We start from the raw sequence: 14,821 nt of genomic DNA on the forward strand, positions 1-14,821 counted from the left end.
AAATACTTTTTTTTTTCTTCATCATTAGGTTATTAACGCTACTTTTCAGAAAATGTCATTTGGACTTTCCTAAGATTTGGCAAACTTTACAATACAATATAACGGTCTTGAACAAATTTTTTTTTAAAAAAAAGAAAAGAAAAAAAAAAGAAAAAGCAACACACAAGGACAATAACTAATATAAAAAGATCAGATTTTCAACCGAGAGATCATCCTACGCCTAATCTTCAAGCATCCGAGTCGCAATGGAGAAGTCTCCAAGAGGTTGCCACGAAAACAAAAATTTTAAATACAAAAAGAGTCTAGTCAGAGCTAAGCTGCATCTGCAATAGGTAAAGTATAACATTAGAAAGCTTAAACTGTCTGTTTTCATACTACATGATTTTGGAAAGTCTCTAAAGTGACAGGCAAATTCGAATACTTAAATATTTAACTTATTTCTGTTATAATTGCCCTAGCATTGAATGCAGTTAAGCTCACATACTGTGTCAGGTGTTGAACTCAATACTATTAAATGCTTACAGTTGAATGATTACATTGTCATAAAGAGGATATCTATTATACTACCGTACTACCTTTCCATTTGTACGATTTCCTCGGTAAACCATTTGGTTCATCAATAAAATATCATCATTCATTACAATAAGAGATTGTAACCACCACTCTTTAATTTGACTTTCAAATTCACTGTTCCTTTTTAGCTACTGACATGACTTCACCCGATTTGTTTAATATTTTAAATTCTTTCATTATATGTTGCAGTATACAACTAGTTTTAGTGTAGTGGTGCAACAATCTAGTAATTATTCCTTGTTATTTGAAATAGTTCATATATTAGTGACACGTCTTCTTCATTATTATAAATCCTAGTCCTATAAAACGTAGTCAGAGAAAGGTCTGTATTGAAAAAATATCATTATTTATAAAAATTGTAAGAAGAATAATAAAGGAGAACATCATAATTGAACGACAGAAAAAAATATGTATATAGCCAAAAAGCACGAAAAAGTATTTTTACTTTATAAATTAAAATGAAGTTACTTACTAAGACTTGTAGATTTATACTTAAAAAAAAAACTGCACAAACCCGTACATTATTTACAATTTACTATGTTTATTTCCTGAAAAGTTTCAGTATTTGTTTCAATAAGTTACTTCAGGTAAACTTTGGAATCTTCGGTAATCGAAAACTTAACAGTAAATACTTTATATTGGCCCTCCTTATTTTTAAATGAAGAAAAGTAGTAAAGCTATGATTTTCTATGACCCAAGGTGAATTCTAAGGATAAAGACACTTCTTTTTTTTTTTTTTTTTTTTTTTTAAACAAGTATTTTCCAGAAATGAAGAATTGTTAGATTTTTCAATTTATGAAACTAAAATTTACGGTACAATAACAATGTAGGAACAACAAACATGTGAAAACAACTTTTCACCAATCGGAAACTTTTCATCACTACATTTACTGAAGACGGTGACATACGTCATTGAAACGTCTACGGTCACGAGTGCCATTGTTAACTGTGATTACTTACGGGAGTAAAAATCTTTGTACTAAATCCGCAATATATTAACACAATAAGTAATTAATAATGATGATAAAAAATGAAATCTTTGAGTTTTACGTCCCACGGTTATGCCGGTTAGACTAAAGGAGACGGTGATTATGAGATATGAATGAAATGGTGGAATGAAGAAAGTGGGAGGAAACGGGAGAACCCCGAGAAAACCCACGCACACGGTGTTTGTCCACCACAAAGTTCACTTGGCGTGAGCAGGGATTGAACCCGAGACCCCAAGCGCCAGAGGTGAATGCTCTACCACTGAGCCACCGCGGCCCTAATAATGATGATAGTTGAAAAGACTAAAAGAAGCTGGTTAAAATATTGTTAACGTAAGTCATTCATAAAAACTATCCAATAAATAAATTCAGAAAGTATTTTCCTTGCTCTTCTCTTCTGTATTACGAATTTATTAAACCATCATAAGTCATCAAATTTTTCGCTATCTTCCTGGCAGCATTCATAGATGATAGGTAGCTAGAAGGGTGGGTCGGTCAGATCAAAAAGTATTTATCATGTATTTATCTACTATACTAAAGATTTACTAAACAATCATCAATCAAAACGGAAAATTTTCTATAATTGATTTGGACGAAACACTAGTCCTCTTTGAGTGCTGTTGGAAGAAAACTCTTCTAATCAATTTTATACACAAAATGGAAAAGAAAATGCTTTCTTTTTCTCCTGTAACAGAGTGTGGTGCTGGATAATTTTAAAACTGTAATTTTAAAATCTCCTGAATTGCGAAAGTATACGAAATAAAAAATTTGTATACGGATGATAACTTGAATTTCTACACAACTGCAACATCAGTGTAATAAAGAAAATCGAAGCTAACAGCAGTATAAATTTTCTGGATCTTACTATTTTATTGGAAGTTTCACACCAAGCTATCTGAAAAAGATATAGCAAGTATAAAATACAAATATGCAAATTAAGCACACTCAAGCAAAATGAAAGCTAACATTTCGCAGAGCCTAAAAACTACGCTCGATAACGACAGAAAACAACTTTCTATTAAACATCGGAAAGAAAAACAGTTCCAGTATTAATATATTTAAAACAAATAGTTATCTCAGGTTGAAACATCGACAAAAGAATCACAATACTGAAATAACGGATGATACTGAAAAAAGGTAGGCATGACGTTATTTTATGCAAAGCAAATTACAACTTAAAGATTCAATTTACTTAAAGCTACATATGTTCAATCAAAGGTCATCTTGATATTTCGAGCCTTTTCGAAACTCTTCCCAGGAAGGTAAGAAGTAAAAAAGGTGAACGGATTAAAAACCCAGTTAAAATGAAAGAACATGTGTGAATCACCTACTAAGTTCTTTTATTTTATTTTTATTTTAACTTGTTAATCTTCTTTATTTCTACCTTTGTTGTTTCATTCTTAAAATAGAAGTAGCCATATGATACAAAAAGATGCTGCAATGTTAGGTCTGTGTCTTCATATGAGGCTACTTTTCATGTGTCAAGTGGAAGGAATAGGCATAACCTTGCAATTTGAGGACAGGTCCTTCCACGTTGAGTATGAAACATATGAACAGGACAGACTCAAGGTTACTGTATGGTGTAATATTTCAATAGAATATTTAAGAGAACCATTCTTCTTCGAAGAAAATTCTCACTGGAAATGCGTAGTTGCGAATGTACTTGCAATTTTATTTCCGGAATTAAATAAAATGAAGAAGCATACTGATATATAAAAAACAGTGTACTTACAACAAGAAGAGGATTAGTCGCAGGTAACACATTTCTTGGCCCACCACAAAGTCTCCTGATTTGACGCTCTACAATTTCTGGTTATGGAAGGCGTTTGAACAAAAGTGTATATTTAAAAACCTTTTAGCTAATAGTAAATTTATGTGGTTATTCAAGACATTCTACATGGTGATCGTCATCAACTGCGGATTCAGGATTTGGATATCAACCATGAAATACATTTGAGACCAGATATTGAGAAGTTTTAAGTCGTCATCAAAATTTGAAATTAAATAACATTTTACAAGCTTTTCATGTTGTTCACGTTGGAAATCATTACGCTTTCAAATTCTATACACTTATATTACTGCATACTATCTCTTATGGCAATAAAATACAGTACACAATGGGATATTCGGGATACGTAGATGCAAAAATAAAGAAAGGCAATTTATAACAAAAATGTATTGGCTTCAAAATACATAAGTTACAAAAAGGCTATCTCCTACTTCCTCCATCTCATTTTCACGAACCAGGCTGACATTTGTCTCTGAGAAAGGCAATTGCATCACTGTATGAGAGTTCATGTTGTTTATTTCCTCGAAGATCGTGCACCTCGAACAAAGGTTCTGAAGCAATCGCTTTCTTTCCAACAACAACAATAAAGGGGTATCCTGTTTTCCTCGCTTCTCGTAGACGTTTCCCGATTGTATGCTGATTTCGATCGTCAATAATGATGTCATTGTCTAACAAAGGAATTGAACTGAGCTCTTGATACATTTTAATACTTAAAGGAGTTGCTACCTCTTCTTTACTTCCCTCCTATAAAGATATGAAAAAAGTCAATAAATGTTGAAACACATATCAATATATAGCTTGAGATCTGACAATCAATAGTTTCGACAATCTTATTAGTCGTTTGGAGATAGCGTCGTGACAGTTGCTGAATCATTTGTTAAATAGGCTAATTAACCTTTAAAAATATTGGTCCACCAACATATAAGAATAATTCAACAAAACGGAGTACACAGTATGTCAGAACTGCATATTTTATATATATACAAAAAAAGTATGTTTTTATTAATACTATCATTATGTCATTTATCTTAAAGTGCTTTTTAAGTATTTTTTTTACAGATAAATTTCTATCAATGAGTGTTAAGTGTGAACATTTGGGTATTACATTGGCTGGGCATATACGACTTGACGAGTGTAGATTATAGATTTTTTTTTTTTTTTTGTTAAACACACTGAGTATTACTTGCTAGTGAAACAACGTTTTTTTTCAGATTTGCTAGTCAAACAACGTTTAATTACTTAATTCAACACCCTATCTAGCAACTATCACGATCACGACACGACTAAGAGAATAGAGAATAGTGAGGTTCCCGAAATCGATTGTTGGAAAAAAACTTATTCTTCCAGGGACTTCTCACATCAATATAACTGAGATTTTGATATTAAATAATAGAGATATTTGGGACTATTACAGGTTTTCCACTCAAACTAAATAATCGAATTCACAGCTTTTCACGGTCCAAAAATTTAATTTCACAGTCAGAAAGTTTATAAAAATAACTTTCACTGACCAGACAACGATAATAAAAACAGTCTGATGAAGGAGCCAAGGCGTGGCGGTCGGTACGTTGCAATAAATAATTAAACTTGCCCTCGTCCAACCTTACGATCTCAACTGTACATACAAGAAACGGGAAAACACTTATAAAAAAAAATAAATAATAAAAAAAAGCATTTCTCTCGATTTTTATTTTGTTCTGATGACTTTTTCCTATTAATTTGAAACTTTTCTAACTTTTCAAGGTGTGTTACCGAAATTCATGGCTTCACGGTTGGGTGGAGAACCTGTATTAGTGTCATCGAAGAAGAATCGTAACAAGATGGAGAGTAATACCAAAGAAATCCCTGGTAATGAAAGATTCCAAATATGAAATATGGCGAATTCACATCTTTAAATGCACTTATACCAACAGAACACTGATTTTTCACAACACAAAATCTTTTTTGTACGTTCACATGGAACATTTTCTTAGTTGTGAACACTTAATCTAAAAAAAAAAAGGGACTTCCGTTTGACATTGTATAACTACCGCTTTTGCTCTATGGAGATCCAATATTTCAATTGAAAGCGTTTAAACTTACTATTTCTAGTTTCAACAGAGAGACAAGGCCGAGTTGGAATATATTTTTTGGACGATGAATCCATGTCGCTATTTCATATCATTTATCGTCTATCCTGTATTCACTCTCTTGTAACTATACTGGTATGTTTGCAAATATATATATATATTGATATTGATTTATATATTGATATACCGGCTTACTTTATAGCTAAAAGAAATAATTTTCATTGAAAAATATCTTTGCGCAAACTGATGAAATACATGCAATGTGAAATTCCCCAGTTAACTATGCAAACTGAGTAAATATAGTATTATATATGAATAAATAAACAAATAAAAATAAAAAATACATAACCGATCAAATATATGTACAGTAATGAACAGAAAAGAGCTGTATTTCATTCTAAAAGCCATGTTGTCATCTATGAAGATGTAAAACTCAGATCTTCCTGCTAGTATTTACAGAGGTTGATTCATATATGCTGAACTGAATTTGAATGTACCCCTTACTTAGTAAATGCCATGTTTCCACCACCGGTTGTGCTAAATCTGCACATCACTTTTACTGACCATTGCCCGGCATCAGATTTTCCATTACAGGAGACGTGTTGCAGCTGGACCTACAGGCTTTCCACAGGGCGGAGCGGTGCGGACTCGGCGATGAGACAGGCGCCGCTTGAAGAGTCCGAAAGCCCAATAGTCCGTTGGGCTGACATCTGGACTCTTGACAGGAATTCCGATTTCCCGTTCCATACGGTGATAGAATTCCAGCGATATTTTCACCATGTGACTGGATGCCTTGTCTTGATGCAGCTCAACCTGGTTCACGTCTTCTCCGTACAATGCTGGGATTTCATGCTGATATATTTCAGTCAGGACATGAGTCTGGCAGTATGCAGCATTGATTTTGACATTTCGCTCTACCTTTCGGAGATGCAGTTTGCCTCTGCACGAGAAACTGTCCACAATTATGTACCCTTTAGGAAAACTCTGTGCGCACTGGACGGAAAAACGTGCTTCGGACCTTGGCGTTAACAGGTTTATATGTAATGGCACGAACTTAACCACAGTCTGTGAACTTTACCTTATCAAGGGTAACAACACATTTCTACCAATCACCGTCGAGGTGATGTTCATACAGCCTCCTGCAGTTCCTTTTTCGCTCAGCTACATGATATGGTTTAGGGGCGTGCACACTGCTCTTGCGAAAGAACATAAATCTCTGTGAATGGGGCGGTTGATTGTCGCCTGCGATATACGGCAATCATATGCTGTGTGGAAGGATTTTCGAAGGTCACAAGACGCCGAACCACACACAAAAGCGTTGGGTTCCTCTTCATGGGAGGCCGATTCCTAGCTACTCGTGCCGATGTGGTGAGTCCAAGACTTTGTGTCGCATATTTCCGTATAATATGATTCACAATAGCGCGACCTACACGAAAATTACGAACATGACACAGTTCTATGATGCACGATGAGATTGCATCTCCATTGCTCCACAGATGAATGGAAATACGATAGCCAAGTAACTTAGCGTCGGAAAGAACCACATTGAACCCCTCCCAGAATTCGAATTCGGCGGCACCAGACTACGCTCAAGCACACTGCTCTACTGCATAACAACCGAGATACTGTTGCTTGCCTCGTGTATTAATCTCACGATGATGGGTTGCGCATGCGCGGTCAACTGCATATTAAGTTCGGTTAAATATAAATGAATCAACCTTTATATATATGAATGAAATCAAAATTGGAAGTATTAATATCTGATTTATCCCCACTCCCTTGTATAAGTTTACATTCTAATAAAGACCATAGGAAAGAAAATTGTAGTCGAAAATTCGGTAAATAACGAACTCAACGCAAATTAAAGGTAACTATTTCAATTTCATTCATATAGTGTAACTTGGGAAAAATGAAATCGGTTACATCATAATATTGGTTGAAATACTTTCATGGAAAATAACTGAAATATAGATTTGAACTCCTTTTCCCTCCATAGGATACTTGAATCGAAATTAAATAAGAAAAAAAAAACAGTTCGACACAAGCGCTACTATGTTCAAACATTCATGTCAAGCCGTGCAGTTGTTATTCTTTGTGAAAAAATTTACCCTCCCTCTTTAAAATTTCGACCGGTGTAATAATAACAACCCAGGTCCGCCCACATGCTATTTTCAAAAACTGATTTTAAAGAGTTCAGTTATTCCATAATTTTTGCCATTTTCTGAATACAAAATAAGAAATTAAAATATAATAGAAACTGACCCCTTCCCTTAAATGCGGAATTTTCAACAACGCTTGAACACGTGTTAACTTACTTTTAATAAGAAGTATAAACACAAGTTTCATCTGCCTAATTTGAAGTGTTCATGAGATACTTTAGTTTTCTACATAAATTGTGAAAACTCTCTTGCTCCTTAAGATACACATTAAATAATAATATAATAATAATAATAATAATAATAATAATAATAATAATAATAATAATAATAATAATAATAATAATAATAATAATAATAATAATAATAATAATAATAATAATGATGATGATGATGATGCTCCAACTGAAGATAAGGGTGACGATATAAAAGATAGTTTTTACGAAGAAGTGGAACGGATATTTGACCAACTCCCGCGATACCATATGAAGATTCTATTAGGGGATTTCAATGCGAAGGTAGGACGAGAGGATATTTTCAAACCGATTATAGGGAACGAAAGTTTGCATAAGGAAAGTAATGACAACGGTGTTAGACTCGTGAACTTTGCAACATCCAAAAACCTAATCGTGAAGAGTACAAAATTCCCACATCGCGACGTTCATAAATACACTTGGACATCACCAGACGGAAAAACACATAATCAAATTGATCACGTTTTAGTAGATAGAAGAAGGCAATCTAGCATAATTGATGTCCGGTCGTTTAGAGAGGCTGATTGTGACACTGACCACTACCTGGTAGTAGCGATAATACGGGAGAGATTATCGTTGAATAAAGGTAATATTCAATGTCCGAAAACGGAGAGATTTAATTTAAAGAAATTAAAAGAGAGCCAGGTAAGAGAGGAATACCAGATTGAAGTTTCGAATAGATTCGCGGTTTTAGAAGACTCGGAGTGCACTAGTGTTGAGGATACTTGGATTGAAATTAGAGATAGCATTAAAAGTTCAGCAATAGAAAAATTGGGACACGCGGAAATACGTAGGAACAAACCATGGTTCGACCAAGAATGCATTAAACTAGCAGAGAAGAGAAAACAGGCAAACTTACGGTGGCTACAAAATCCGAATGAAACAACTACACAAAATTTCGCAGATACCAGGCGGGAAACTTCCAAAACTTTTAGAACAAAGAAACGGGATTTTTTGAAAGCTAAAATTAAGGAACTTGAAGATAATAGTAAAAATAAAAATATTCGGGACATGTATAAGGGGATCAGCGAATTTAAGAAAGGCTATCAACCTCGTGCTTATATATTAAAGAAATCTGACGGAACAGTTCTCACCGATACGGATAGCCTCTTAAATAGATGGAAAGATTTCTTTGACGATTTGCTGAACACGCAGCCAAAAACTAATGTGCGTGGAGAAAAGGAGATACACACCGCAGAACCGTATATTCCAGAACCCAATCGAATAGAAGTGGAAGCCGCTATAAAGAAATTGAAGAAACACAAATCTCCGGGTGTAGATGAAATTCCGGCTGAGTTAATTTTAGCTGGAGGCGAAAAATTGTGGAACAAGATACACAAACTCATTCTCCTTATCTGGAACAAGGAAGAATTGCCACAAGAGTGGAAAGAATCAATCACTGTTCCAATTCACAAGAAAGGCGACAAAACTGACTGTAATAATTATCGAGGCATTTCTCTTCTGTCAACATCCTATAAAATCCTTTCAAATATTCTGTTAGCAAGATTGACCCCATACGCAGATGAAATTATTGGAGATTATCAGTGCGGATTTAGACGAAATCGATCAACTATCGACCAAATATTTACCATTCGCCAAATACTCGAAAAGAAGTGGGAATACAATACCCCGGTACATCAACTATTTATTGATTTTAGAAAGGCTTACGACTCGGTTAGGAGAGAAACATTATACAACGTTCTTACAGAACTTGGAATACCGAGAAAGCTAATTAGATTAATTAAGATATGTTTAAGTGAATCCCAAAGTAAAGTCCGGGTAGGAAAATTTTTGTCCACGAGCTTCCACGTCGAAAATGGCCTGAAACAAGGAGATGCGTTGTCGCCATTATTATTTAACTTTGTGCTGGAATACGCCATAAGGAAAATCAAAGATAGCAACCAGGGCCTAGAGTTGAACGGCATTCACCAGGTTATGGCATATGCTGATGATGTAAATTTAATAGGGGATGATAGGAGAACAGTAGAAATAAATGCAGAGATCTTATTAAACGCTTGCAGGGACATGGGTTTAGAAGTAAATGCAGAGAAAACTAGATACATGGAAGTGCGTCGGGACCGTAATACGGCAAATTGTGGAGGCGTTAAAATATTAAATAATACTTTTGATAAAGTGGATACTTTCAAATATTTAGGATCAATATTAACAGACGAAAATCATATTCACGAAGAAATTAAATGTCGACTAAAAGCAGGGAATTCGTGTTACTATTCGGTTCAAAATCTCTTGTCGTCGCGAATTCTGTCGAAGAATTTGAAGCTTAAAATATATAAAACGATAATCATGCCTGTTGTTCTGTATGGTTGTGAAACATGGTCGCTTACTCTGAGGGAAGAACATGGACTGAAAGTATTTGAGAACAGGATCCTGAGAAGAATATTCGGACCCAAGAGGAACGAGAATGGGGAATGGCGGAAGCTTCATAACGAGGAACTACATAGTTTATACGGTTTACCCAACATTGTTAGGGTCGTCAAGTCTAGGAGGCTTAGGTGGGCAGGTCATGTAGCTAGAATGGAAGAAAGTAGAAACGCTTTCAAAGTCTTGACTGGTAGACCCATAGGAAAACGACCATTAGGAAGACCTAGGCGCAGATGGGAGGACAATATTAAGATGGATCTCGCAGAGATAGGAATACAAAGTAGAAACTGGATGCAATTAGCTAAGGATAGAAGTCAGTGGAGAGCTTTTGTGAACGCGGTACTGAACCTCCGGGTTCCATAGGCCATAGAGTTAGTTAGTTAATAATAAATAGCCTACAGTTTCATTCCTACAGTTACCTAGAAGTATATCAAGCCAAAGGTGTAGATTTGCACAGCGGATAAACAACCAACCATATATACGATAAAAGCTATAAATAACTGATGCTCCACATACCTTTGGTTGAATGATACATACAGAATAAGGTGCTATTGCAAGAGGCCACCGAATTTCATCATTCTCAGCTAAAGCTTCTATAGAAGCTGCCAGTAGCCGAGTAACACCTATTCCATAGCAACCCATTTGCATGGTGTCAGGTTTTCCTTCTGAAGTCAAGTACTTCGCCTTCAATGGCGAAGAATATTTCGTCCCAAGAAGAAATGTATGGCCAACCTACAAGTCAGAAAAGAAACAAAGAAAAAAAATGAATAAATTAACCAAAACTAGCAATGGAAATATTACCTGATGCGTTCCACAAAAAGGTAATTTTAACTCCCGTACTTACGGGAAACACTTTCAAGGGAAAAGAAACTTAAAAAGTAAGCACTGGATGAAACACGATGAATAATTTGTTGCTGCCAGAAAACTTATCAAAATATTGTCAAATCTATTTTATCAGATTTGATAAACTGTGTGGTGCCATCAGTATATCTATCTATATTTTTCCCTTTCACTAAGCTTCATTTTACCGTATCTTTTCTTCAGTAAGGTTTGCTGCAAGAGAAGAAAATGATATACTGAAATTAAATAAGATAAAAATCTTACATTTACTGTTCCCAGGCTTCTCCTAACTAGTGAAATAGCCAAACTGTACGTAGAACATGCCAAATGAAGGTAGAGGAGCGGAGTATTGTCACGTTCTTTATCTCAAGATGTCTACTCTGATGTAAATTTTTAGAATTTTAATAAAACTATTTATTAAAGAATGTAATCTTTTATTTAAACTATCCTGCTCTATATTTTACTAAAAATTATTCTCTAATCTGTTCTTTCTAAGTTATTTTCTAACTTATGAAGCACGGCCACCTGATAAACCTCATAGCTAATTTCTGCAACCGTTTCCATGAAACAAAAGAGAATGTATTTCTTTTAGGGTTCTCAATATGTGTGCTTATTCCAAATTTATTATTTCTTCTCGTCATACCTACACAGAATTCGTCGCAGTGCAGGGATATCAAAATGACCTTAAAAAGGAGTCGGAATTAACACATGCGCAGCTTTTCAGTGGAAAGTATGAGCTGGGCCTAAACTCGGGCAGACTATTCTATATTCGACTAAAACAAAGAATCATTTAACAATCTTTCTATTAATAAACGATTCGTCTGAAAAGTAGGGATTCAGGGTATTCAGAAGAAAATGTGCTTAATTCCCATTTCACAGCCTGCATGTTAAAAATTGATACATATGTATTTCGAACTTGATTTATTTTATACTTCTTGTCCACGGGCTGTAATGAATAAAGGCAACTTTTATTAATACTCCGCATGTATGCAGTGCTACAGAATATAGCATTTGATGTACCATTGCTCCCTCACAACGAACAGTGATTTCCGTAAGTTTGTTGTGACGACATTTTCTAGAGTCTACTATTGAAATTCGCGATCCATCTACAGTAAATTCAGTAGATTGAAACTCCCACGTTCACTGATGTGGCCTCGAAACCAACTTTGGCTGTATCCCAGGAAGTATCAAGAACTTGGAAGCTTCTGATACTTACGTTCCTCTGGTTGTCCGAGACGTTATGAAAATCGCTGAAGCAGGACTCGGTGAAGTTAAGAGAAAATAACTCTTCGACCACTAAATAATATACTTCTATTTACTTATTTATTATTTTTTTCATTAGCGCAAAAATCCACAGATGCACTGACATTTCACCAAAAATTTTGATTCAAAGAGTTTACTTGTGATCTTTATGTAGATTTATGTAACAGTCTGTATGTGCAAGATTTCTTAGGTCAGGACGATGTAAAAGAAAAATTACGAGATTAAATATCTTCCAAGGTACTGTACAGTTAAGGAAATACAAAATTTCACAGAAAGTGTTTACTAGCTGCTACTTAAAGAAAGAAAAAAAAATATATTTACTGAACTTATGCAAAGTGAGTTGATTCCTTGGGTTGCGAGGCCTGAAAAAAGGATAATTGAACCAAATCTTCCACGGGCATTTAACAAAGCATGTTACAAGATTTTCTGAAAATGTACTGGAATCTCACTAACAAAAAATGAACATTGCATGCTTGCTTTATATATGTATAAATTAAAAGAACAAAGAAATGTATTTTCCTCGCTCGTATTTCCGTCGTTCCTTCACAATGTTAATCTACCGCATATCTTATTTATGTGTACCGTTTTGTCCAAACAATAGATAGTACACGACAAATTTTCCCAAATTTTGAGAACATGAAGAATTCCTACTGACAAGAATTTTTACTTGTCTCTTTTGTCATTTGACATATTATCAGGTGTAGTATACTTACGAACTTATTCTATTTATTACCTCAATTCCCTGCTTGCTATTCAACTTCTGACTTTTACATTCTGGGCATTCATTGCAATTCATCACACTTTTGTTACTTCCCCAGCCACAAGATTCACAGAGCTGAAGTTCATCTTCGCCTATATCAGCTGGGATGTGGTACTCATGAGACAATACGCCACCAATAGCTCCTGTGTCTCCAACCACTGAAAAATAAGGAGAAAAATTAAATAAAACCTCTAATTTAACGTTCTGCAACAGTGGCCTACAAGTTAAACGAGACGAAGAATCAATGCAAGTGAATAACAACAGAAGAACTGTTGACATGAAAAAACAGAAGACGATGGGAAAACTCCGAGAAACCCCTACCGACCCACTGTTATTATCTATAAATTTACATGGTCTATGAATGAATATACATATTACATATTGAGTACTTAAACCCAGTGCTTAAGAAAATAAAATTCGAACTGGAAACTCACTGTAAATACGAGAACTGTCTACTTCAACAGCAAAATGAAACTTATCTCACCATTTCCAGTTTCGATAAAACTTGCACAGCTATTCAAGTTCTTACAGGATATTTTTGGTACTAAAGAAATGTAAATATGAAGGTAAATAAAATTATAAGTAAAAATTACTATATTCTAGTTTCATGTAGCAAGCAATCCTTAAAACTGCATACTTGTGTACTTCTATACGTGTGCAGTATCTAAGTGAGCTTCCCTAATCGTTCTACTGCCAAACAGAGATGCCAGTTCCTAAACGTATAGCAACCTTCTATATTTCAGACATAAAGTGGCAATAGTGAATACACACTATACCGAAATTAGAAGAAGAAGAAGAAGAAGAAGAAGAAGAAGAAGAAGAAGAAGAACAACAACAACAACAACAACAACAACAATAATAATAATAATAATAATAATAATAATAATAATAATAATAATAATAATAATAATAATAATAATAATAATAATAATAATAATAATAATAATAATAATAGATATTATCAGTCATTCCTGTACAACACTTCAAATATGAAAATATAATATATTTGCATTGAAATGTGAAAGAGGAAATTTACGTAAAATTAGATAGTTATTTTTAAGGCAATTACTTTTCAAATATTTAATACCTACGATTAGGATTTTGATTTGATTCTTGTGTTCTGCTATTTAAAGCAGACAGGATACTAAAGTATACATAAAGAATTTCACGAAAGGGTAATTAATAAAGGTAATATAACTATTTTCATATTTTTTCTTCTCGTTATTCTGTTGTTTGTCTTTGAAGAAAACAAGTTATTTCTTATGTTCTTTAAAGTCCGACACTGTTTTATATTTAGTTATTTAACTCACTTATATTAAACTCGAATTCATAAATAGCCTTTTCGTGTTATTTGTAGATGTGATTTACATCTATACATTCTCAAAAATTCTACCAATCGTTTACGATTTTTTTTTTAATGATTGTTCATTTTTTTATGATAAAGGATCGTTCAGTAAAAGTTATTGTATAAGTATCGTGTATTTTAAGATTACTATGATTTTAAGATTGTTTGGAAATACTTTATATCCTTTACTGCAGTCTTTTTTATAATGCACTGATTTGATTTAATTTTCAGTTTAGCGGCCCTTTCAGCAGAGAGGTTACATGAGAGGTGAACCTACAGCTTAACGTGGAATTCGAACAACATGAGCTCCTGCTGGGAGACAAACCCGCCCTCTCCCACGCCAAAGGTCTGTACGCTAACCGCTTAGCCACGAGGGAGCTCTTATAACGCATTGAGCATATACT

The 14,821-nt window shown here is 34.3% G+C and overlaps 1 protein-coding gene across 2 annotated transcripts in view; it reads right to left on the reverse strand.

The window, feature by feature from the left end:
• Positions 1-3,717: 3,717 nt before the first annotated feature.
• ProRS-m (prolyl-tRNA synthetase 2-like protein, mitochondrial) overlaps positions 3,718-14,821 on the reverse strand; it is a 30,762-nt gene continuing 19,658 nt past the window's right edge. For both annotated transcript variants that reach the window (XM_081765192.1, XM_081765183.1), the window contains 3 exons: positions 13,046-13,230; positions 10,726-10,941; positions 3,718-4,092 (listed from right to left, as the gene is read on the reverse strand). In XM_081765192.1, coding sequence (XP_081621318.1) covers positions 3,796-4,092; positions 10,726-10,941; positions 13,046-13,230 — 698 coding nt within the window. In that variant the 3' untranslated portion in view covers positions 3,718-3,795. The remainder of the gene's footprint in view (positions 4,093-10,725; positions 10,942-13,045; positions 13,231-14,821) is intronic.

Source organism: Thermobia domestica, chromosome 1 (genome assembly GCF_964235325.1).
Source record: "Thermobia domestica chromosome 1, izTheDome1.hap1.1, whole genome shotgun sequence".
Taxonomy (NCBI): domain Eukaryota; kingdom Metazoa; phylum Arthropoda; class Insecta; order Zygentoma; family Lepismatidae; genus Thermobia; species Thermobia domestica.